Source organism: Sebastes umbrosus, chromosome 2, assembly GCF_015220745.1.
Source record: "Sebastes umbrosus isolate fSebUmb1 chromosome 2, fSebUmb1.pri, whole genome shotgun sequence".
Lineage (NCBI taxonomy): Eukaryota > Metazoa > Chordata > Actinopteri > Perciformes > Sebastidae > Sebastes > Sebastes umbrosus.
The window spans coordinates 7414123-7441074 of NC_051270.1; the positions used below are offsets into that span (position 1 = coordinate 7414123).

Below are 26952 nucleotides of genomic sequence, written 5' to 3' on the forward strand. Positions count from 1 at the left end.
AACAGTTTTTTGTGTTTTACAAGCACATTGAATACTTTCTCAGTTCATCTCTCTGTAGTAACAGATGCTTTGAGGCTGCTCTTTACTCCTTTGAATTATATTGCTACTGCATGCCATCTTATATCTGCATTTCCTGAATATAAGTTCACAGGAAGAAAAACATTTCTCTGTCATCCTCCTCTCCATCCTACACTCCGTCTTCTCTCTCTCTAGCTTACAAACAAGTCGTGATTTCTATATGTTAAGACAAGTGAGTAACAGATGAAATGCATCATCAAATATTCCTTTTAAGTTAACTGTCACAAAATATAGGCATTTATAGACATGGGGAACTGAAGCAAGCTTTGAATGACGGGCACTAAAAAGGCACTCTAAAGAGAAAAGGTATAGTAAAAGCTTTATTTAGTCAGGCATATTAATGCTTTAAAATGCTAACTGATGAACTCACAGAGTGGATATGGTAAATGCAGAGGGATTACAGAATTACTAGACACATGACAATTGATATTTGTGTGTGACATCCGTGTTCTCTGAGCATCATATAATCGTTTCTGCTCAGTGGATGAACGTGAGGTGTGAGGAATGTGCACGTCCTTTTTTTTAAAACTTGTATATTGTTTGTAAATTTGTAATTTATGTTAAAAAAAAGCAATAAAAAAGGGATTAAACGTGGTATAATACACTGGATGTAAAGACTTTAAGGATGTACGCTTGTAGAACTGACGGAGTTCTTGGCCTCTGCATTTGTTTGGAAGAAGCAAACAACTCAACTCGCCCCCTTTGTGAAGCTTGGCCTTGTACACTGTCAGCAGCAACCATCAACAAGCAGCTAATACAAGCCAAGATGCCTCCTCTCAGCACACCTGGCTCCAAACACAAGTCCCATACTCATCTAACGCTCCGACTCTAGCAGCAGGAGGGGCTGATAAAATGCCTTATAATGAACGAGGGATGTGACAGCCTTTTGTTCGAGGGAGGGTTTGGATGAATTGAGCGCAGCAGGTTCAAATATTTGATCTCGACTCGGGTGTTTTTGTCGTCCTCCCTGAGGTTGTGTATCCTGGCAGCTCCTCTTGTTTCTGTGCAATACGTCAGCCGTAAATAGGAAGACACTGTACGCCGGAGCTGGCCAATAACCACTGACAGCGAGTCAGAGAAACAGGAAGGGTCGAACCTATCAGACGCCGCTAAATGGGGCCCCTGGCACATACAGCTTGTAACAGAAAAAGAAGAAGGAGAAGCAGAGGTGTGTCTGAGAAGTACACACACACACACACACAACTTCTTCTGAGAGTACAGAAAAGCCGTACGTGTTGGTATGAGCGTGTCAAGAGTTAATGCATGCAACGTGTGAGTGCGTCTGCTGAGTGATGTCCATTTCCCTGCAGGTTAAGGTCAGCAGCCATCTCTCGAGGGCTTTTACTGTCACAGACCGCTGGGCTCGACATTTCCTGCGCGCCACCAGGCCATTTGGCAAATAGCAGGGTTTAGCACACTCTCAATCTGTGTGTCTGTGCGAGTGTGTGTGTGTGTGTGTGTGAGAGTGACACAAAGGATACAGAAGGAAATTAGCGCATGTTGTGTGATACTGTTTGTGGGGTTTGTGGAGGACATGCAGACGTTTGAAAATGCAGTGTTAGTGTGTGTGTGTGGGTCAGAAGGATCCTAACGTCCATCTGTTCCATGCTGCTCAGGGTATCCTTTGCTCTGCACAAAGGGACAGTATGTAGTTTATTCAATACTGTCCTCCCACTGACCTCTAATCTGTGTTCTGCTGTTTGAATCTAGAGTCATTATGCATATTTCACTTATCTTAACACGTGTCGGTACTCTATGATCTCTCCACACAGCCACTGAAATTGCCTCTACAGTAACACGTCTACCTGGCAAAGAGATACAGGGAGATGATGACAATGCCACATAGTTGGTCCATTTACTGACACAGAAAAATAAGCTTTACAGTCGAAACATATATGTCGTATAACTTCCAGTACATACCACTCAATAAACACATTAACGGACTGGAAAACATTGTACACTGCAGGAAGATGCCAGGTCCCCTCTCCACCCAAAGCTGCGCTCAGACGATAATCATACAGATAACAAATTCATACAATCGTCTATAAAATGTTGCTTAAAAGGTGCGGTCGGTAACTTTGATCAAATATCATAAAATGTTATCTTTATAAAATTGTCACTATATTTAGAGAGTAGTGCACGAGACAGATACTCCGTGAAAAATTCAGGTTCCTCTTCCTCCTTTTTAGTGCTCCTAATGGCATTTGCAAGATTCCCCCGCGCCCGAGTGACAACCACCAATCAGAGCCGAAGAGTCTCTAACGCAGCGCTGATCAAATATGAATCAATATTCTGCTACTGTAATGCCTATTTCTCGCCTCATATGTTTTCAGAAACACAAACTTTTTGAGGACAGTTCGTCCATCGATCGGAGCAAACTTTCTCATTCCTTGGCTCTGATTGGTTGATTTTCTTTGGTCATAGTAGAAACTCGCAAATGTCATTATGAGCAATAGGAGGAGGCAGTGGAACCATCTTTTTTTCACAGATTATCTGATATAGTGACAATTTTATAAAAAAAAAACCTTTTTATCATATTTGAGAACTGGGTAGTGAGCAAACAGTGCCACTTATGGAAACTTAAATTACATTTTTTAAATAATCTGTGTGCCAGCCTAAACATTTGTATTCTGTGCTACCAAATTGCAAACAAAATTAGATTTCTTTTAAGCTTTATAATGGAGTGAAGTAGATTTTACAAAACACACTCAGTATGGTATGAAGGTATTTTTTTTCAGATGTAGGAGAGAATATAACTAAAACTTTCAACCACCAATTTACTACAAAGTGACAAAAATAAAAAGGGATGCTCATTAATATTTAAAATTATTATTTTTTTTAATTTTCAGTATGTGTTTGTGTGCGGTTGGATCAGGTTTGATTGACAGTGACCAAACAACCCACCACCTGTCGTAAGATTTGGATTCAATTTTTTTTTTTCTAAACCTGACTTGTGCATAGAAGAATTGGACATCGCAATTTTCTAACTGAGTCCAGCCATCAAAGCAGTGAGAAGCTGTAAAATGCAATGTTTCGGACAAACATCCATTCATCTCTCTCTTCCTCCCTCTCCACCCCTGTATATTTCAGCCTTACTCCCTCTCTGGCGTTTCCAACCTCCCTTTCCTCCCTCCTTCCGTCCTGCCTCAAGGGAGGTATATGTTTGTTCCCCAAGCTGCACTATCAAATCGCGTAGGCCTCTCCCGACCCACGCCTTATCTCTGATTGATGACTGACAGCTCCCGCAGTGTGGACCACAATGCAACTTTTCCATTAACCTTGATCTAACATAGTGCGTCTGTGTATGTGTGTGTGAATAAAATAGAAATCTGACAGAAGCCAAAGGTTCCTAGAGTTTTACAATGATGGAACTGAGTGGTACATTGCTTCGATTTTAATGCAAACAAGTGCTATTCTTGTACGTGCTTCGGTGCAATATGTGGGTGTATGTGGGTTGATGAATTCACAAAAAAAAACAGAACAGAATTCAAAGAGAAAGATGGAGAAAAAGATAGAGCGAGAGGAGTGAATGTGACACTGCGAGCATGCCTGAATAGCTGAGTAGATTAAGGGTATGCCATTAAAAGGACATAAGCCACATAACCAACTAATTCACTTTTACAGCCATTCAAGACTTCTCCGAGCCCCCCAGTTGCTATACGCCCGCTGCGTATTATTGCATGTTTGTCAGTGGGATGTCACGCCACGCTCCCGAGGGTGCATTTGATCTGACTCACCCTCACAGCCCTGGGAGCGCGTTGTCTCTCATGCAGAAAAACCCAACACAGTCGACCACTGCACTTTGGTAGCTGCTAAATATCAAGGAAAGCTGCCCTTATCCACAGGGTCGGGCTTAAAAAATGATCCTTTTGCAACTATTATTAGAGCAGAGAGGAGCCCGGCAGCACCGTAGCACTTCACCATTTGCCACGCAGTTTACATGCATATTTAAGCTGCGCTGGCCTTATTTTATAGCTTCATATTCTATTTAACAGGCTCGCAGTTCATTACGGTAGTACATCGAGCTCCACGACATATTAAAGTTGCATTAACGCCCCATTCACCGACCAAATCACAACTCCCCACCCTCCAAGTGCTAGTTGTTTGAGGCAAAACCACATTTCGTCCCCGCTGAGATCCACACATGATGCAAATTTAATGCAAGGTGCCATACTTCTCAGGCACGTGCAAGACTATAGAGTGTAGCCAGGTCAGCAACACATCGGAGTCACTTCTTCTGCAGGGCATTGCAGGGTTTTGGAGTCTCAGTGGGGTTTATGTAGGAATGGGATCAAACTGATACAATAAATCACTTAAATAACTGCGAAAAGAAAATAAACCACATCATTTAGTAAGAAAATAAAGGTGGTGGTTTGTATTCAGGGGAAAAACCCATTAAGCATGCAGTCACAACCATCTCTTTCTGCACCTTATACTCAATGCTAAATGGATGTAACATACTGCCGTTTAAAATTGGATCTGTTGAAATATTTTAGATATTTGTGGTGAATCCGACGTCATGCATTAACTATTTAAACAGTATTGGTTATATGAGGGAAAACAACCTCGCCAGCTCCCTCGAAATACATTTCTCTACTGAATGACAGAGCTGACGTCAAATTATCCTGAAACAACCTTATATAAGCTTGAACCAAACGCTACAACACTGCAGGCTATATTCATGGGTTTAATATTTTAAAATAACTGTGCACATGACAATAAACGCTTTGACGTTGACTAATATAGTGGAGCATCACATTGTCTCCAGCTGTGGAATGAATTGATGCAATCTGAGTGGCAGCATAACATTCAGAAGGAATGGAACGATGAATAATACACATGCACATAAACACACATGCTTATGTGTTATACTGCAAAAAAAAACACAGAAACATAAACCTCTCTCATACACACATAAAGACAGAGAGAGAGAGTGATATGCAAAGATGGCATGCACTCTCATAACATATACATGTTTCGTTTTTTTGGGATGCACAAAATGGGAAGCAAATTACACGCATGCACAGAGGAAAAGAGGGAAGCGTACAAATCAAGCCTTAACTGCATGTGAAAGCCCAGCATGCCCATGTGCCTTTCCTGCCCGCAGACCAAACACTGGACGTCAATGATGCAGAGGCAACAAGACAGCTGCTACACACACACACACACACATACACACAGCATTCCTTGCTTAAAATACACAGTAAACTAAAAAAGTGAATATACCACTTTTCCTCTTTTCTCTCTCTCAATTTGCCCATCTCAAGCCTCTTTGCCGACACAACGTGTGAGCTAAGTGTCTAGCTGAGACAGAAAAGGTGAGTGAAAATAGAGAAAAATAGAAGGGAGAAAAAAAGACTGGGAGCCGGGGAGGGATAAAGCAATGAGAAAGAAGAAAAAAAAGGACAGAGGTGAGAGAAGCAGCGGGAAATAGCAGGAATAAAGAATTCAGTTTGCGATTTGCATGGCCGTTTGACCCTGCAAGGCGCTCAGCTTAGCACCAGCCACATGAATAAACAACCACATCTAATTTCTACTGGCTGAGGGCAAGATACAGGTACGCTCGGAGAGTCTGTTCATTTACTGCATTCACGTCTTCCTGGAAAATATAATACGCCTCACTTCAGCTTTCAGGTGCTGCTGCTTGAAAACTCAGTCTGGATTCTAAAGACGGAAAAGAAAAAAACACCTGCAACACCTGCGTTGGAATTGATGCCTTCCTTTCAAATCATCGTACCTACAAAGTGAACGACTTCCATCACATCAACTCTTTTCCTTATCATGACTTTTAAAAATGCCATGCACAGCACACACTACAAATTATTTTTTCTTGGTATGTGGTTACATTGAAATTCTTGGCAATAAAAGATACATTCACTCAACAGCAGGCAGCTGCTTTCAGCAAAAAAAACCTCTCAAAACCTGCTGTACACTACGTGTTCAACACCAAACAGAAGACAGACACTAGCCGGTGAACATAGTGGAGCATTTAGTGGTTAAAGTGCCAGATATTTCCCTCAAGAGTTGGTAGAGATCAAAAACAGAGCTAACTAGAATGGCACTCGGAGAGCGCGAGTTTCAATTGAAAAAACGCCAAATCTACAGGTGTCCCCCCCCCTCCCTCCACCCCCCGCTCTCTCTCTGCAGGCAGAAGGAAAGAGGCAGGGTGACGTGTCATGAACGCGTCATCAGTTACACTGCGCATGTCTTAAAGCCTGTGGTGTTAATGCACAGGCTGAGCGGAGTTATGAAAAACAATTCCCGAAGCTGGATCATGATCTGGATCGCCACCAAAATCTAATTGATTTTGCCAAACCTCACCCCTCCAAAAAATGTAATTCAATTCCATCGCAGACTTTTGGAGTAATCCTCCAAACCGACAAACCGACAAACCAACAAACCAACAAACCAACAAAAAAAAACAACGCCGGTGAAAACATAACCTCCTTCCTAGGCCTTCGGCCTTGGCGGAGGTAATAAGGAGAGGTTTCTATGCACCTGGGTTCCCATCATGACAAATTAGCTGTGGCCCATTGATGTATAAGAACTGGATATCGGGCTCGAAAAATGATGACCCAGACTTGAATGAAAAATGTTTGCCGAGCACATAAGCCCAAAACGCTTTCTAGCTTCTTTGCTTCTGTATTATGCGGCCCGCTGGCTTGCCGTCGCCGCGTTGAGAGACGCTGAGAGTCAATAGAAATGCTCCCAATCCCATATTTAGCCCCATTAAACATTTATAGGTGGTTGGTTTCTCAGTTAATATACAGTGGCAACTGGTACAAGAGACGTGCTATTTGACGGCTGCACTGTGAAATGGAAATGAAATCATGATATTCTCCTTGTATAAGTTTGGAAATCTAAAAGCACTTCATTTTATGATAGGTCAGCGCAGCGAAAGACAAGATGAGAAATGTCTTTACACAGATGGTAAATGTCAAAACCTTTAAGTAAAAAACTCCACAATCCTATCCACTTACTGAGTCTGCCTTCCTCGTGTTAAAGAATATTAGCATGCCCTGGAGAATTAAATAATGACATTTGTACCTCTAAGAGGCAAATGTTCATCCGTCTTATTCTGCAAACTTTTCCAACTGGCTGACATGCTCTTTTCTGTCTCTTGTTTGTTTCTCTCTGTCTTTGTTCTTCCTGCTGATCTTTCTCCCTGCAACCTATTCGATTCAGTCTGCCGTTCATAATACCTCTCCGGACAGACCCTCTGTTGTGCGCCTTGTTCTCGCACCACCTTATCAGCCTGGCTAGGAAAACAAAATCCAACATACAGGAGCAGAATGGGACTTATCAATCCACACTGTACAGCAAAGAGAATGAACATCAGGCCGTTGTATACGTATCTCTACCCTTCATCTGTGCGATCCTCAGAGCCGCCGGACGTCTCCGATATGGATTAAACCTCAGACATGATCGCCATTCAGAGAGGCAGCTCGTAGAGCAAATGGGCTGGGTTTAATCCCCGTCTACAAGACTGGCCCTTGGCAAGGTAAAAAAGGATGGTTTCTGCTGATTAGGTCTTGATGGATGAATTGTAATTAAAATGTTCGCACGCACGAATAACAACAACAAACACTGCTTAGAGTCCTACTAAGCAGGACTGAGTAGAGGGATTTGTTTTAGCTTTGATACTGGGATGCCTGAGGTGGAGCTTGTGGGCAGGAAGTACAGGAGTAAGGATGGATATAAAGTTGTGCGTTAAGGGGTTACTGCATGGCTTTGAAGCCTACGCACATAGCTGCTGTAGCTACGCCATACAGCTGAAGTGTGCCTCCTCAAATATGTAACTACACATTGGGGATAGTGTGGCTATACAGCAATGTTTCAGATGAAAGAGGTTGGGGGGTTTCTCCTACAAGTTTCTGATGATGTCTGTGATTGTGAAGACAACATTGAGGAAGTTGAAGTATGGCTCAGTAATCTTCTCCTTTTCAGCACACACACATCTAGCAAAAAAGTCATCTCCACTCCAATCTTTATGATCGCCACAAAAGCCGCTCTATCACAGTGATTGAAAGACGGCACAGTGATTGCATGTGCTGTAGTCGTATTCGCAGTAGTCTCCTATTCGGTAATGAGACAAGGCACCTGCACATGTGTAGCTCACCGTGAATGAAAAGACTGTAAACACGGGTATTGTGGGGAATAATATTAAACCAGGATACACAACCTGATCACATAAAATACATCCATCTAGTGTTGTGGTGGTGCTATCAATGGGTGACATCTGACACCGTAGTTCCCTACGGTGGGACTCCCGTTAGCCATATGACAAATCCTACTATAGCAAAAGCATGACCCGGCCTAATCTGCCTCTGATTGGCTTACCCTGATATTCTTACTCTAACCCTAACCAATCTCACTCCTCGTGCCTAAACCTAAAGCCGGGCATACACTGTATGATTTTAGAAATGTTGTTGTGTAATTCCTACTCCTACTATACGAGTTGATCGTTTGCGATGTAAAGACAAAGCTCACGATTTATGTGCTCACACTGTACGGCCCGATCGTCAGCCAAGACCTAAGTGCTCACACTGTAGGTTAAATTTAAAAAAACACGGCCCGTCGGCTCCTGCGGGCCGTTCTGGCTGTTGACAGTTGTCAATAAAGATTAGTTTGAAAGCTTCGAGGCAGGTAAAGTTTGTTTGCTAGCAGAGGTCTGTACGGGTCACAATGCTAACAAGGCAGAAACGTGCTGCCTTGATCATCATCCTGTCTGCTGAAATGTCTAAAAAAGGCGCCGGCGTATATGGACTCACAGGTGGCTAGGAAGACATGGACAGTATGGCTTGTCTATTTTGAAGAGAAAATTGAAGGAAAGGAATTGGAGGAAAGCTAGCTGTAAAAAAAGCCCTGACATTGGGGAATCGGCTCGGAGCTCTACTTTAACTGTGCGAGAGCCTGTAGTCGGCCGACCAAAATTTCTGTCATGTCAGAAACTCATTTGACTGTCTGACGGCCAGTCGGGAGGAGTTAATTGGTCCTCGGTCCCTCCTGTACAGCACTAAGCAAATGACGCCCGACGAAGCTGAAATTCGATCCGACTCTAAAATGAGTCATTCAGCTCAATATTCGGGCCAGAAACGTACATTGTATGCCCAGCTTAACCAACACAACCAATGAAGGCAATAAGTACTAGCCAATCAGATGTAGAGTAGGGCGGGTCATGCCTTTGCCTCCCATTAACCCCCCCCCCCAAGTATAAATCCAGCTCAACTGAGTGAACATATGACAAGAGTGATACATTTCATATATGTGTTGGCGCTTGCCATTTATACGAGTAGCTAGTACTCCTGAACATGTCTTTTTTTTAATAATCGTTTTTTTATTTACTTTTTACCCTAACATGTTTTTGTTTGTACCATGGTTACTGAGTACGCTTGATTCCAACTGGCTGCCAGATGCAGGTTTTTATTTGTTGTTTTAAATGAATTTTCCAGGATTAGCTCAAGTGAGGCTAAGTTAAAGAACGTAGATAAAGACCGCTGAGAACAACGCAACAATCTAACTTCAGACCTGTTTGATACTTGAGTGAATGTTGATTTTCAAATCAACGTCAAATCAAGTGAGGAGAGATGCCTTTTGGAATAGCTACAGCAAAGCTGGTAGAGAGAGAGAGAGAACTAGACTAAGTGTGTTCAGAATATGAAAACAATCAGTGAAATTTCTCTTCATGCGTGTGAAGCATTCAAAAATATGAATTTCAATCATCCAGGATTTTAAAACTCCGAGCTCAGGCGTTTGATTATCTATTACGAACATACAACTTGTCCCTTATTATCCCTTATTTACACTTCACAGTTGTCCTCCTTAGATAGACTATATAAATTACAAACATGAAACCTCCATTTTTTTCCATGATGAGTGGGCAGTCCATTCCCTGCCCCCTTTCTGCCTCTACAGCATAAAGCACTTAGAGCTACTAGACTTCCAAAAAAAAGCAATCGCCAGTAAATCATTTTTTCAACGCGTGTACGTCGTTATTACTTTAGGCCAAAAGCACTTAACTGCTCTTATAAGTCATATCAACAAGGATGATTACAGCTTAACAAGGAGCACTTGAATCCAACGTTGCACTGACAATGACAGTCCATAGTGCAGATGAGTATTGAAGATGATAAGTTGTGAAATAATCGTTCAGATGAGAGCCGAGTGACGGCGGTCAATCACAGTCACGGTACAGCTCACCTGGTTGGAGTATCGCATGCTGACGTTGCGCTGGTCCTGGCGGGGGACGTAGCGGTGGATGGGATCAATATCTTTAGGGCTGATCAGCTCATCCACTGGATAGTGAGCACACACACACCGAGACACATTAATATGCATATAAAACAAACACCCACACAGACAAGAAGGCAAGTGTAATAAAAGAAAAACAATTTTCCGTTATTTATACAAATAAACACACGCATACACACACAATGGATGAGTCAAACTGCCTCCTTGGATTCATGTCAGTGAAGAATTAAGCAATATTTACAATCACCAGATAATCATGAATAATGAAAAACTAATAGATTTTTTTTGGGATGTAATAAATCTCATCAAATATGACCTTAATATATTAGTTTTTCATGATTTATGAACTTGTAGACTGACATTAGAATGAACTGAATGAATGTGTGGGTTCAGAGCATCATACCAAAGCACACACACACACACACACACACACACACATACACACACAGAGGCGTACCCAGAAGCTTGGCGATGTTGAAAAGGGCCTGACCACACAGGAAGAACATCCCATCACGGCCGGAGTTGCTAGGGAAACGCTTCTGGCTTCCGTGCTTGTTCTGCTCCGCCTCCACAAAGTCAGCCGGTACGTAGTAGTATTTGGGGATCACAGCATGGCCTGGCAAAAGAGACAGGGACTGTGAGCACTGTGTGTGTGTGTGTGTGTGTGTGTGTGTGTGTGTGTTCATGTTAACAGCACCTTGTCTGGAGTCTGGACACGTGTCATATGTGTGTTTGAGCGAGAACTATCTGTACGTCCCTCCCGTAGTTAAAGAGAACATGCTTAAATAAGACTGCGGTGGTGACGCACGCAGTATGTAAAAGAACAGTACATTTGGTACTAAGAGTGCCTTTTCACAGATCTACCATAACAGGTATTTAATGGGCGCCAGCTGCTGAACCACCGCGGTGGAACAAAGTAGTTCCTGATTGCTTCAAAATTTGTGCCAATTCGGTCCATATTCAAAGGTTCAGTCATTCAAGTCAGTGGAAGCAGCACACTAAGTAGGGCAGTAGGAAAATCATTCGCCCACCACACTGCACAGACACGGGTTCAACATTCTGGATAACACGACTGGCAGTGTTTATGGGTGGGAAGCTGGTGAGGGATCATGTGCTATTTGTCACATTCAAATTTGGACTTGATGGCACTAGGAGAAATGTTGTGTGCATCACCAAAGTTATTACAATTCATCCCAATAGTCATTGATATATTTCACTCAAAACTAAAGAGGAAAAACTAAACGAAATAGCTCATCCTCTAACACAGAGATTGGCTGATATTAAATGGCAATTCAGTGTGATTATCAGGCTACATGTTGGTCACTTCAGGTGTAGAATTATACATCTGCATGTACAGATAGTAGGGGTAGAAAAATGGCGTATATAGCTGTATAGGCAGTGGTGTATGGGACAGCCCCAGCGGCAATCTTAGTACTCCAAAACATACAATTGTGCTCTGCCTTTTCCTGAACGTGTGGTCCAATATGAGTCTAACCCACTCCAGAGAAAAATGCTGACATAAAGGATGGCACAAGGTAAATGTTGCCCATTCACCACGGTACAGCGGCATGTCTCCCATAGCTGCAACCTGCATGTGTCTATGCGTCATGAAAACAATGGGAGACCGTGACTCCCGGGAGGTCGGGCGAACCTGCAGCAGAGCGCACAATAGCAGCTCCTGACAGCAGCAAATACATTAGTCGGGTTAGACTTTTCATGGTCATTAATGGTGAAAGAGGAAAAAAGTACATTTGTGTTATCCATTAAAGTCCAGCCAATTAACTACAGGACTTTTGTTAATCCATACATAACCGGTACAAAAGGCTCTGTGGAGACGTCTGGAGCAACTTAAGGCAGCTCTGCCTCATATCATTATCCTTTCTACACTCCAATTATCCCTGTGCTATTATGAACGGACCAATAGAAACTCAAAGCTCCTGACATCCCTATCATTTGACTGTCTCCCATCGTAGCCATGGGTGCAGGTGAATATAGAAGCCAGGCTCTTTACTCATGGAGAAAGCCTCTGAGTTCACTTGAATGCAACGCCCCTGTGAGCCTCGGTCACAGTATGTGGGGTATGAATATGGATGGCGTGATTTAATGAGACAGAGAACAGAGGCTGAAGCTCCAAAACGAACCGTATTGATTTGTCAAATCAGATAAAGTTGTGTGTTCGTGCATTCGTAATTTTTCTCCATCCATCGGTCACTGCATGTGTGTGAGTGCGTGTGTTTGTGTGTGTGTGTGTGTGTGTGTGTGTGTGTATATATATTAATGTATTTGCTCACCCTCATTAGACCGGAAGATGATGGGTTCAAGGAGGTCCTGGTATTCTTTGACCTGAGCTTTATTTCCTCTGAACACCCCTGCAACACACATACACACACACATATTTATGATACTAATTCAAACTTTTGAATGAAACTTTTTGTAACACACATAACAACAACAGTTGCCTATTTACACAGCGGATACACTACAAGATTAGCATTCATATGGAGCATGTTTATGGCCTCCTGATGTACAGTACGTATTCTCTCCCACTTTTTGCTCTGTTTTGCTCTCCACCAGCTCCTGAGGGAAACTAGCTGAGGCTATAGCTGCTTAATGCTCCACTATGTTCACCAGTTAGTCGCTACCTTTGTCTGTCTGTCGTTTGGGACTTATCAGGTAATGTTGTGGCTCGGGCTGTGTTTTGGTAAGAATCTGGCGATATGATCCGTATCATGATACAGGGGTTACAATTAAATTGTGACACTGTAAGCAAGGAGATAAATTGTGATTTTTTTTAATCTAATTTTAGGAAAACTGTCATAGTATAAAGCAGTGGTTTTCAAAGTGGGGTTCGGGGACCCCCAAGGGTCCTTGAGGGGGTTCCAGGGGGTCCCCAGCAAAAAGGGGAATAATTTATTTTCCTTTTGTTCTATCCATAAGTAACACAATGTCAGAATCTATGACTATTTTGGTAAACTTTCTGTAATAAATCATCTCAAAGCAAAAATCTGATCAGATGGGTGACCCTGGGAAAAAAACGTCTAATTCGTGTCAGCTTAGGGGTCCTTGATTTGAAAAAGTTTGGGAACTACTATAAAGAACAAACCATATGCATAAAATCTGAGTAAAAAATGTTTTTTATGCAATCAGAACAGTGGGATCTGCATCATCATTGCACTACTTTGACAAGGCACTGAAAGGGCACATCTCTTTGCAAATGTAATAAGTATTGACTGAGTTGATCAGTGCATGCAAACTATTCACTGAAAATCAAGAAAGTGTTTTTGAGAATTGATATAATCTCACAAAACATAATATCGCAATACTTCCTATTTTCAATATTTTCTTACACCCCTAGTTGTGGCTGGAAACACAGCTGATGAGAGTTGAGAGAGTGAACGAAAAGTCGGGCCATAAAACCAAAACAATGAGCTGAAAGATGCTAAAATGCTCTGTAAAGGTGAGGGGAAGTAGAGAGTCGGGTGAGAATTATCTGTGGATTATTGCAGCGTTAATGGTAAAGCATTGTTTTACATGCTTTACAACAGACCCTAGATCAGATTGTTTGTTTGTCCTACAGATGTCCGTGGGGTTTAAACCGACATTAGGACGATTTAATGATGCTTGAATGCGCATTATTTGGAGAGATTATACTCCTTACTTTATTTCTGACCATTCCCTTAGGTTCACACACAAATTTCACACATCACCTATTTTTAAAATGTGTCTAAGTCCTCTAAAAGCTGGCAAACACCACAATGTAATTTCCTGTCAAACGCTTCAAGTCTGTCTTCTATCTTCCCAATGACCCACTTGAGGCATCATAACAGCAGCTATGGATAGAACAAGGCTTACCGTCAATCATCATGTAGATGAAAAATATGGGAAACTCGCACTCGATCCCATCAAAAAGCTGTTGAGAGACAGAGAGAGGGTGAATTATTGCTTTTCCATTTCAGAACGAGGAGAGCGGCATGGGGACTTTAAAGCAGCGGATGGTTGAACTTTAGTAGCGCTGAGTATGGAACAGAACGGCACAGGGAAAATATAGGGAAGACATGACATTGTGAACGAGAACTGACAGAACACACAGGAATAGCAATGCTTTCTCACAAGGCTGTTCTCTTTAATTCAAAGCTGTGCTGTTTGTTTGTGAGGAGGACATTTGAAGGTCTGAGATGTCAGAAAGTTTACGATACACAGTGACAAACACACGAAGCATACTGAGAGAAAAAAAACTATTCTAAGTTTATAGGTGACAGTTTGGCTGTGGGCCTACTCTTCCACCACTTCAACATAAAAACTCTTTGTAAAAAAAAATATAAAAAATGTTACGACACTTGAAAGAAGAAGAAGTATAAACAATTTGAATTAAATGTACAAAAACTGCACATCTGGGTTATTACAAACAAACAACGAGCTGTGGGCATGAAGTCATGCGGACTGGTAACAGGTAACTCATTCATTGGACAGTTTCAGTGATGTCATCCTGCATCATCAGCGGTGCTACATGGACTGAAAGCCGGTGTCACAAAGAGCTAACCAACTAACTGATTATGGGTATTATTAGTCAAGACTGCAACTGGTCCTTGAATATCATAAATAGTAACAAACAGGAGAAACTAGAATGACCGCCTCACGGTTGTACGCCTCCGCCAACCAGTGAAGTTTCAGTTTACATCCATGTCTGTCCAAAATGTCATCATTTTATCCTGATACACATTTGAGTGAAATTGTCATAATTATCATATTCATTTTTGAGTTATGGTTTTGTGAGGTCCCAGTTACCTTTGACCACCAAAATCTTATCAGTTCATCCTTGAGTCCAAGTGGACGTTTGTGCCAAATTTGAGGAATCCAGGCATTCCTGAGATATTGTGTTCACAAGAATGGGACGGTCGGAAAAGCCGAAAACATATGTATAAAAAAATAGTGATTTTATACCTTAAAATATATGAGGGGATAGTTCCTATGTGGTTGCTAGGTTTCACTTATTTTATATCATTGGGTATCTGCTTGAATACAAAGAGCAGGACACAAGCGACATATGCAACACATTTGGTAAACATGGTAACATGTGACGAGTTACATCTCTGTGTGTTTGTGTCCTACTGCTGCATTTCCATATTAAAAAGCAGGAAAAATGTAGTGAACACACAGTAACTACCTCTCCATAATATTACAGTAAAATACATATCTTATTATTTGTTGTTGAGCTTTGTGGGAAGATAAATAATCGCATAAGAAGCAGAGAAGTGCGTCTGTGAGTCAGCTGCCAGTCTGTATGACTTCATGCTTACACCTCTGACAGACCAGAACTAAAAGGCAACAATGGTTTTATTTTTTTGTTTTTGCTTGGTCTGAACAAAACCAACTGAACTACAGGTGTGAAAACATCCTTACAGTAAAGTGTTAGACCACCATTAGCAACCAGAGCAGCTTCAAAGATTCTCCAAGTCTTGGAAGTCTACTGAAGATACGGAGACTGGGAAGGACATAGCATATGATTTGCATCATATTCGTACTCATCACACCATTCACTGACCTCCTGTGTGTGGAAGCATTTGTTGTGTTTCTCCACTAATGTATTCAGGTTTTTCATTTAATTAAACTTCTCCCTCATAAACACCTTGCAGGCTGTGATTGACTGACTGATTGGCTGACTGATCGATATGAATGACAAACGGATGAGCGTACGCGTGACTGTGCGGCCGTCTGCTTGTTTTCAGTCGACAGATAAATGAACGCCGGCGTGCGGCAGCAGCAGCTGGAGGGAGTTTTTTCCGGAACAAACACTCGAATTGACATGAACACCATCGTTTGTTGGATTATTCTCGGAATCTTACTCAGCCTGAAATCCTATTATAGATCACACATCATGCGTGTGTGTGTGTGTGTGTGTTTGGAGTGTCACACATATACACAAACACACACCTTCATTTGGTTACAAGTCACATGTCGAGAAGACATTCAAGTGAATCACAGCCTTATTAATTCCAATAATTCAATCCCATCTCGTTTATGCTCGCCTAAAGAGGATCAACAGAGTAGAAATGTCAGCAGCTCTATATTTACAGCGTGTGTGTGTGTGCGCATTTCAGCCCATCTAACTATGAATGCCACTCGTCCTGACTATCTTTGTCCCCCATCTTTTTCAATAATCTCCACACTGACGGAGGATAAAAGAGATTAAATCCTAATGCAATGACTTGTAGAACTGGCACACACAAATACTGTATGTGTGAGCTGCATTCACCATCCCGTAACAGATACTACTGTACGGTCTGTAGGCTTCAAATGTGCTTCTTTAAATGGTTAATGTGTGCACCCTGTGATTCTGCAGGTATACGTGGCTTCAAACTGTGTTTCAGCTGAGATGAGAGGCAATTAGAGGCTATCAGGGGCTGAGAGAGGAATGGCAAAGAGAAAAATGAAAAGAAGAAAAGAAGGTGCATAAAGAGATACAGAAGCAGAGGAGGGGAGCGGAGTGGGGGGGTGGAGAGTTGAGGCAGTCACCCAGCGAGGCCTGTGCTTTTTGGTCCGTTGAGGCTGTAAACAGGCAGGGATCCCTGGTGTTTTGTGCTTGAGCAGCTCGACTGATTGGTAAAACTGTCTATCACACAGGCTGCTGCTCTCTGTCAATGGTAAACAGACAGGGAGCACAGGACGTCTGCCCCGCTGTGAATTCTCTCTTAAACACCAACAACAACTTCACTCCGTGTCTTCTGCAGGGAGACCTGGTCTACCTGTGACTTCTTCCGCAACAGACGGAGCTCACACTGCGTCAGACACTCGCTCGGCATTTGTGTGTTCATGCTTATCACTCAAAGGAGGTAACACTTTACTTTTTAGTTATTTGTAATGTTGTTACACCTCGTAAATTGGCAAGTGCATCATTTCTAACATTTAAAGGAACAGTGTGTAGCATTTAGGGTGGATATATTGGCAGAAATGGAATATAAGATTAATAAGTATGTTTTCTTTAGTGTATAATCACGTGAAAATAAGAATTGTTGTGTTTTCATTACATTAGAATGAGCAGTTTATATCTACATTAGGGCTGAGTATTGGCAAGTATTTTTTTTTTTAATTTTAGGAAAAGTGTCATAGTATAAAAAACACCCCAGAAATAAACCATTTTAGAATTGGCAAAAATAACATATTTATATAGTGCATGCAAAAAATGCATGTTTTTTGCCCCAAACTGCATGGGATTATCTTAAAGTGGGCAGGTCTGTAAAGGGGAGACTTGTGGGTACCCATAGAACCCATTTTCATTCACATATCTTGAGGTCAGAGGTCAAGGGACCCCTGTGAAAATTGCCATGCCAGTTTTTCCTCGCCAAAATTTAGCGTAACTTTGAAGCATCATTTAGCCTTCGACAAGCTAGTATGACATGTTTGTTACCAATGGATTGGATAGCTTTAAAACTGAGCCAAGTACAACTTCAGAAAGATCAAATAGCAGCCGGGCCCGGCTGCGGGCCATCAGATTTTTAAGAGCTTAATTCAAAATCGATACAGTGTTTTGGAGAATCAATACAGTATTGCACATGATAATAATATTGTGATACTCATGTGTATTGATATTTTCTTATGCCCCTAATCTACATACGGAGCGGGTCGTCTTCACGGAGCCAGCCGCCATGTTTCTACAGTAGCCCAGAACGGACAAACCAAACACTGACTCTAGAAAGGGCCATTCACGTTATCAAGTTTTCGTGTCGGCCACCGTAGTTCTCCTACACGCTTGGCGCACGGGAGAAATTTCTGTTGGTTGCAATCTGCATCGTCACCCCTACATGCCACCAAATCTTACACACTGCACCTTTAAAAAATCAGCAGTTTGTTTCAATATTCATTACTGGAAAATGGGGGTAATATTTGCTGCATAGTTTAATATTACCACCTGGCACAGTTTCCTCTTATATAACTTAACTTGCAGTATTTGCTGATGCGGCAGGAAATATATTACTGTTAGTAGACGGATGGCAAATGGCAGCAGGAGCGATCAGGAGTTTAAGTTATGAAACTAAACTGGCATCACCCTCCACAATAAATCTGCCTGCCTGCTGGTAGAACTGAGGGCAGGATGGAGCCTGGAGGAAACGAGGTATTAAACACTGTTTGCTAATTCTTAGCCGTTGTATCGTATTAGCTGCAGGATTAAAGAAAGCTAATTTCAATGTATTCTAAGTGGTTGAGAGTCGGCGCCCCACGAGTGCCCTCTGTGACATATCAAGCAAGCACTTCCACTGTCGATGCCTTTTTTGTTTTGTTTTGAGCACCGACGATCCACCGTTCCTTTCTGCAAATAAAAGAACAGCCAAAAGCAAACTAATTTTGTAAAAGGGATATTTGTTGCAAACATTTTTCAGAGCAACTCCACACAGCAGCTGTGAGAGCCAGGCGCAGCAATCTGTCGAGTCCTGCTGAAGTACATTAAGAAACAGGTCACTGCCAGCCACAAGGCCGTGTATAGCTATTTGAAAAACAAATATGTATTCCAAGCAATGTCTTTTGTAAATTATTTAGCAGTATTTTCTTTGTAGGATAAATATCACCTGGTAGTAGTATTTCAAAAAATATTTTAAAAAGAATTTAAGCAATATTTTTAGCCATTTGGAAGCAGCACAAGGCTGTAAACACAACACTTACATATCACAAAGTTGTTATTGCAAACATGTTTTATTCAAATACTGAGCAGCTATTGAGCAACATTAGCATTCTATAAGCTAGAAGGACGCTCGGAGAGCACGGATCTCCGACAAGGCCAGATGCCCTATCTCGCAATGTTAACAAAAGTGAAAAATAATGTATGTATCCACTCTGAAATTGATTGAGTTCTTCCTTGGCCCATGCTACTCCCTTCTACCAAGTTTCATGAAAATCGGGCCAGTAGTTTTTTCTGTAATCCTGCTGACAAACAGGCAAACAAACAAACCAAACTGAAAACAAAAGCTCTTGGCGGAGGGAAATATCGGTCTCTTTAGCTGCTGGGTTGCTGGTATACAGTCTTCCTGTTATAATATGTAGCTAAATATGAGTGCAAACAAATAAAGCTTCCTCAGACACGTCTTCGGTCTCCTGATTTATTAACATAGTTACGCAAAACCATGGATAAAAGGAAAAATGATCTCTATCAAGTCTTTGGATGGCGTTACATCAAATTTTTAAAATCTTTGCTTATACAACAGATGTCATCTTTTCAACATCTTTTATTACAGAGCTTCAACCAAATTATATTCTGGGTATAGGAAAAGCTAGTTTTAATAATAATTGCTGGTTGTAATAAAGTGAAATGACATGTGGTTTTGTTAATCATCAATTATCAGTTATTACAAATGAACTCTCTGCTGAACTCTGTCAGCCTTGAGGGTTGATTTATTGGACTAACTTGAAAATGTTCAACCATCCAATTAAATGAAAAGTGGGTGGAAAACTTTCACATTACACATTGTAATTTTTTCCATTGTTAATACTAAAATATTGATCTGTGCAGTTAGAAGTTAAGAGGTTAAGAACAAGTTAACCTGGTTACAGACTTAAGAATCACTGCCACCCTCTGAAATATTGTCTGTTATCTGCTATAATGAAACCCCGGTTCAATTAACTGGGCTGTGTGTGGGTGGGATTAAAGCCAAGTGATATTATCGCAATTTAGTGCCGCTGGAATTGGTGACTTTAGCAACCCCTTTTTGGTAACCTTATTTTTTGTCTAAAGTCTCATTTCAAATCTTTCTGAATACACAGAAGCTGCTCTTCCATGAGGAGAGACCCCAGTACAACTCCATGAATCTGTCTACTTCCGTACTGACCCTTGCTATTTTGAGTGCATAGTATGGCAAAATGCGGTGCACTATAAGCACCCGGATGTTGTAATCATAACGGTCAAAACGTTGAGTGTGGAACGCTGGACACTTCTCACCCTAAACGGTCCCCAATCTTTGCTACGTAGCCACCAAGCTATTTCAAACTTGTGAAAATGGTGGGCGAGGTAACTGTTGAAATGAAACTAAACTATACAAATGGAAGTTTTTTTTTACTATACTGTAGTCAGATAGAAGTCATTATTGTGTTACTTTATCTGTCTGAATTGAATTACTGCCGATACGGCGTCATGTCCGTGGCTGGCTATCACCAGTAGATCACGGTCACCTAAACTGTAGATATAAGAATAAACTGTCTAGGATTGTGTCAATGGCAGGCAAAATAGTTGGTAAACCCCAAAAGCCCTTGACTCAATTTTTTACAGAAAGGACGAGGAAGAAAGTGAGAAGTATCCTGGCAGATAACTCCCATCCTCTCATCAGCCAGTTTGAGCTCTTGAGCTCCGGGAGGCGCTATAGAGTCCCTCTGGTAACTAAAATGTGTTTAAAAAGTCCTTCATCCCAAATGCCATCAATGTTCTTAACTCAACAAAGTGACTGAGCAGATCTAAGCCACAGACACTGACTTGAACTGTTTTAATGTGTAACATAACCTGTCTATGTATATGTTTTTTACTAACTGCTGTCTGGTTTTTAATGTCTGTTGTTTTCTGTATCTGGTGAGTCAAAGACAACTTTCCACCCTGGTGGACAATAAAGTTTTGTTGTATTGTATCTACATGGCCGTGTGCGATTTGAGACAACACTACCCTGTTGAAATTCACACAGTATACAAGTAAGTACATAGTGTGCACAGTGTACTACATGGAAGTGTACTGATGGAAGTATCCGAATTGAAGTATCAGGTGGCCTCAAGCTGTGAATGAGCCACCACTCAGTAGAAACGATGAGGGGCGAAACATCTCGTAGACCAAACAGAAACTCTCTCCGTGTGCCTCTCTGAGCTCATTAATTCTGGGAGGTTAGTTCTGCAGCTCATGCGATGGTTTGTTTAGCATTAAGAGTCCTGCCTCTGATTCACTCCTTGTACACTCACTGAGCTGACTCTGAAGTGAATGCGCCGCCATTCCTTCGGGATCACGGGGGGATTGAGGAAAGGACAATGAATGCACTGTCATTCACATAGATAGATATGCATGAGCACACCCGCCGGCAGACTCACTCACAACACACTGAGATTGGGGGGTGAAATACCTGGAGGATTAAAACACTTGAAATGGGAGAAGCTAAGTCGCAGACAGATTTCTGAGCATTATCGTACGAGGATAATACCTTTACGGGCTTAAACATTTCAAAAACTTTTCAAATGTCACACTCAGGCACTTTCAAGTTGAACTTTTTTCAGGTTTTAGGCATTGCCATCCATTAGCACTCTGCCTTTTTCCTCTGCATTAACAAGTGGCTGCCTGAAATAACCTCTAAGTACATCTTTAACTCTAAATCTGATGGAGGCACCTCTGTATCTCAGTATGCATGCAGTGTTTTAAGTTTCCATGACCTGAAGTTCAATTTTTGTCACAGCAGACCCCAATATTTCAGCTGTCTGTAAAGTTGGTGGTGTAGCAGGACATTCTCTGTAATGCTTCCTTTCTTCTCTGGTGGAGTTCCCCAGGGATATATCCTGGATCCTTTACTGTTTTTTATCGATCGCTCTCTTTGAGGCATACGATCCACAGATGTAATATTTATTATGCTATGCTAATGACACTCAGCTGTATGCTTTGCTAAAACTTGGGAGGATGATTTTCTGTTTGTGTCTGTCTGATGTGATAAAATCCTGGATGTGTAAGAATTGATTTCAGTTGAAGCAATCTCAGTAAACCAGGTCTTTTCCGGGAGGCCTATTGTTTTAAAAAAAGTTGGAGGAATTCACTTGAACAATGAAGACAAAAAAAACAAAACAGTGAAATATAGCACAGATAAATAAAAATAAAAACAATGACATCCTTTAGCACCAACCTTCATTTCAGCAGGCTTGTAGAAGCGGCGGTCCTTGTCTTCGTTAGCGGTGCGGTAGCCGTCGCGGAGGAAACGCTTGAAGCCGTATTTGCCACGCAGCTTGCGGACAATCTTGTCCAGCGTCTGACTGTAGAGGGCGTCGTCATCTACTGCAAAGGCAGGATAGCTGATGGTTGGAAGCAAAGCTGCATCTGTGTTCTGCCAGGGAGGAAACATTTAGTTTACACAAAGAACTGCAATGAAACTCTGATCCACAAAGATTTTTTTTTACAGTGTATGAGTTACTACCAAACAAATTTATATGACAAATATATATGTCCATAACTAAACTTAAAATGCATTCACTAGGGTCATAACATCTATCAAAAATAATTGAGGAGTTAGAATTGAATCCTACACTAAGTTATGAGTCAAAACTGTGGGTAGCGAAGTAAGGGATAGTGTACAGCGAGCTGGTCCCTCCGCATCGCCCTCAAGGCGTTTATTTCACAACAATGACCCGCTAGCTGTACATTATCCCGCTTATTACACGGCTACTTACTTAAGAAATCATTAATTTGACACAAAAACGGTCCACCAGAGTCCGAGATCAGAACTGCGCCCATAGCAACGGTCTGTTATGCATAGAAACGGTCTGTTATACATAGCAACGGTCTGTTATACAGACCGTAAAAAGTCGTGATTGACCAATCAGAATCAGGTATTCAACAAAGCTGTGTAATAATACCATTTAGCACAAACATTTTTATGTTCTAAAGGGTCATATACTCGCCAGCTGTAGATGACTCTTGCCTCTTTTAAAGCCCAGTGCATTCTGGTTGTTGTAGGTTTTCTACCTTTTGAGCAACAGGGAATACCACAGCCCCTTTTTCTCTGTTTTCTCTGTTTTCTCTGGTCCTGTAGCACCAATTTCAAAAATATTTGGGCCAGGTGGGAGGGAGGGAGGGCGGGAGGGAGCGGTGGGCTGATCTGGTATCTATGTGATTACATTTTTGTTCATTGTTGTATTATTCAGCCCCAGGGCTTTTATGATACAAAACCAATAAAGACTAGGTTGGAAAAATATATATTTGTGCCTATCTACTGTATAGACAGCCTATTTTGATGAAAAGACAGCTGTGAAATACTTTACTAATACTAAGAGTGAAAGCTCTTGGTTATGAACATCAAGGACTGTCTGAATTGGAACAATCATTAGGAGTGAATATTGTTATTAGGCTTAACAAACCATTATGACTGGGCATCTAATCCTCTCATTTCATTGTTTGTTTGGTTTACTCTATTCAGCAGGGAAAATGAAAGCTATTAGGCCCCAACCTCAATATGCAAACAGCTATGAATATTTAAGGTCTATTAATAGACGGCATAGCTTCCAAAAATAAAAGATTTGCTTTCCATATTCTGCGTGAACTCTGCTGTCTATGAAATGAATAACTGTTGTTAGAGAGACATGCCTCCTTAGATGCTTCCTAGATTTCAGTGCAAGATGTGATCGACTGTTTGATGCCGCTGTTATGTTTTGTATTGTAATCTTTTTTAACGTCCACACATTTCTACAGCTCACAGAGGAGCCGACTGCTGCTCCGTCTAGTAGTCCACTCCTCTCTTATTCTTCCACTTCTTGTTACGACTCCAATTTACATGTTAACATCCTCGGCAGCTGCGGCTGAAATGGGATATCGGCTCGCAGAACACATTCAGAGCAGGTATTGGATTGAACATTGAATTCCAATCTTTTGCCAAAGTGTACGAGATAGTGATATTATATTGATATTTTGGTTAGCTCGACATTATCCTGTTGGTCTCTCGCTCCCTGCTGCACTCCATCCTTCCAGCTCCTCAACGTTAATCCCATGCAGCTTTAACGCCACACGATGTATAGATGGATAAAGGGATAGAGGGATAGAGGGATAGAGAGATAGAGGGATAGATAGATAGACAGGCTTACATGTGAGCGAGACTCTCGGGGCAGTAGGGAGCACAGGGTTTGCCTGTTCCTGTTGTGGGCGTCCAGATCCACAAATATCACCGACCACGAACAGCCCTGCAGAGAAAAACACATTCGGAGAGCGCATGTCAGTCAGAGCTGAACTATTCACCCTCTACAGGTACACCAACAGCAATACAGTCTCACTAAGATGCACAACAAGTCCTCCGTCATTTATGAGAAAAAACACAAACATTTGACAGCTAAAATGGCTAAAATGACTTTAGGCCCACTTTAAAGCCCCCTCCATCACACCTCCACACATCAAAACACACTCTTTCAACGCAAAAGCAGGCAGTTATTTTTGGGTTGCACATGTTTTTGAAGTACAGTGTGGGAGCGCTTGAACAACAGTGAGTTCAGAGTCAACCTATCACTTCAAAAGTCCCCATGTACAAAAAGTGCTGCTACTACAACGCAGTCTGTCCGCCCAGTGCACTTAACCGGCACTGGGAGAGAGAGGAGGGGTGTTTTTTATGCTTTTACTAAGTAAGGGAAGTGATCAAACCTTTCTGGTTCTAAAAAGCTGGTCCAGTCCACTTCACCCATCCATCAGCAGCGCTTACATAAAACCAACTGAGTCACTCCTGCAACCTGCTTAGCAGTTTCTAATGTAAGTCAAATGCATTATGTATGAATATTGCCAGAGTCTACTTTTTTTTCCTCAAAAAAACAGATCCAGCCAGGGCTTTTAGTCAAATCAGCAAGCTTTCCTGTCGCAATTTGCATAGTGCAGCGGATTGCAGGCCGCCAAATAGGCAGCTGTGTGACAAGTCAGTGAAATGTCGCTCTCAGGGAAACCTTCTCTGGTGTTACAGCAGCAGAGTGGAAGAAAAGAGAGCATGTTAGATGATTTTATCTTGGATGGGTGCTGAATGTGGTTTCCTTCAGTGGGTTAATGTTTTCTTTTAATAAAACTAAGCAGTCCGAGCTGTATTTTATCTTTGTTAACCATTTCATAGTTCCACCCAAAAAAGTACAATAAACTTTTTTGCCTTTCTTAGTTGCTTTTGGCACTACAACAAACAACTCCTCCACAAAAACAATTTTTTTAACTGACCACACAGTTTTTAAATCATGAGCCTCTACTAAATGATAGAGATCAATATCTTACCCTTTACACCTGGCATTAAAATGTGTTTTGGGTGATCGGATTGCAATCGGATAGTGCTTTGACCACATGAAATGCACCCAAAACGCACTGAGGACAGATTATGATCTGATTGGCCAAATCACCTCCAGAGGGGGTCAATCTTTTTTTTTTTTTTATCAAATATGCCACAGAATAAGATTAAATTGATCACACTTGCAACAGTTTAAAATGTTGTAAAAACATTGTATTTTATATTTTTAGTTATTTTATGGCAATATTCAGTTTTGGTATATATTATCTTTTACCATAAATAGACCACTCAACTGATTGATTGAGCATGTTTTTAATAAATTAATCTCTCTTCTTCGGTGAGCATTTTAAACAGGCCAAAATCTAAATGTGCAATTGGTAGAGAAAACCACTAAAGGATTAATTATAATTAAATCAAACTGTCATGGACAGACCTTTATTAATATGGCCAAACAACTGCCAATATAAAACAAAAATCTGTATTATTTTCAAGTATGCATTTTTCTTCTCTATCCCCACTTCTCCATACCATGCCACTTACCCCTTCCACCTACTTTAAGGAGTTAGCCCACGTCCTTCTATAATGAAAATGTGACTGTACAATCGGAGTCGATTATAACCCACCATAATCTATGCCAGAAAACCATCAATGTCAGTGCTATTATTATGGGTTGCTAATAAACGCTGACAGGATGTAGATTATATAATACCCCTTTCAAAGACCATAATGTGCATCAACTTGACTTCGCTTTCTGTGCATTGATGTGTATGAATTAAATACAAAGATTTATGTCAGTATAGAAAAGTGCTGTAACCTTTCTTCCACACACACACACAGAAAAAAAAAAAAATTGCTGGATTGAGTTAGGTGTGTGTCCGCTCCGCTACATCCCTGCTCTCGACTGGGTGTGAATTAGGTGACAATCCCGAGATAGAGAGTGGAACCTGTTAGGATTTGATTGTCCAGCCGTGTGTAAACAGCTCTGTGAATTTAATGACTGGCTTTAAAGTGGAAGGACCCTCCCGTCGGCCGGATCAATTTTATCCACAGAGTTGAATTTGTCACACCGAGAAGCTGCTATCTTTGCATCCGCTGTGTGACTCGGAGGGATCATAAAATAAAAAAAAAAAAAAAAATCTAAAGTTCACCAAACTGAAGGCTGTGTGTCCATTCATCTAGTAAAAAGGCTAAATGTGACACACACCCACCAGAGTCTGCAGACCGGTGTAAAATGTGATAGCGGAGTTGAGAGCGTACTGAATGTTCCAGTTAAAGGGGTCGGGGGAGTTACACTTGGTGGATGAGAGTCAGCTGGGAAATCAAGATTGATAGAGATCATTAATAAGCGGACTGGCTGGCTTGTAGCACTTCCATTCCCACAGAGGGACAAGAGGCTGGATGAGACACTCACAAAGGCCCGACGCAGCATGGGTCGTACAGCAACTATATGAATGGATTCTTTCAACAAGCTGAGCTTGATGACAAAATCCATTCTCAGGCACAGTTAAATCCCTCATTTTGCAGCTGATCAGGAGAGAAAAACCAACAGAGACTTTAATATACACTCATCCCGACAGCCCCATACGTTGATCAGAAAAATACTCCGATGCAGTTGATGGCCGGAGAAGCCGTCGCTGGCTAAAACCAAGTGGAGAAATGAAGAGGA

General features: G+C 41.5%; 1 protein-coding gene across 5 annotated transcripts in view; it reads right to left on the reverse strand.

The window, feature by feature from the left end:
• phkb (phosphorylase kinase, beta) overlaps positions 1 to 26952 on the reverse strand; it is a 116472-nt gene that overhangs the window by 49125 nt on the left and 40395 nt on the right. For all 5 annotated transcript variants that reach the window (XM_037748966.1, XM_037748942.1, XM_037748934.1 and 2 more), the window contains 6 exons: positions 24124 to 24219; positions 22176 to 22373; positions 14182 to 14239; positions 12621 to 12698; positions 10787 to 10945; positions 10279 to 10373 (listed from right to left, as the gene is read on the reverse strand). In XM_037748966.1, coding sequence (XP_037604894.1) covers positions 10279 to 10373; positions 10787 to 10945; positions 12621 to 12698; positions 14182 to 14239; positions 22176 to 22373; positions 24124 to 24219 — 684 coding nt within the window. The remainder of the gene's footprint in view (positions 1 to 10278; positions 10374 to 10786; positions 10946 to 12620; positions 12699 to 14181; positions 14240 to 22175; positions 22374 to 24123; positions 24220 to 26952) is intronic.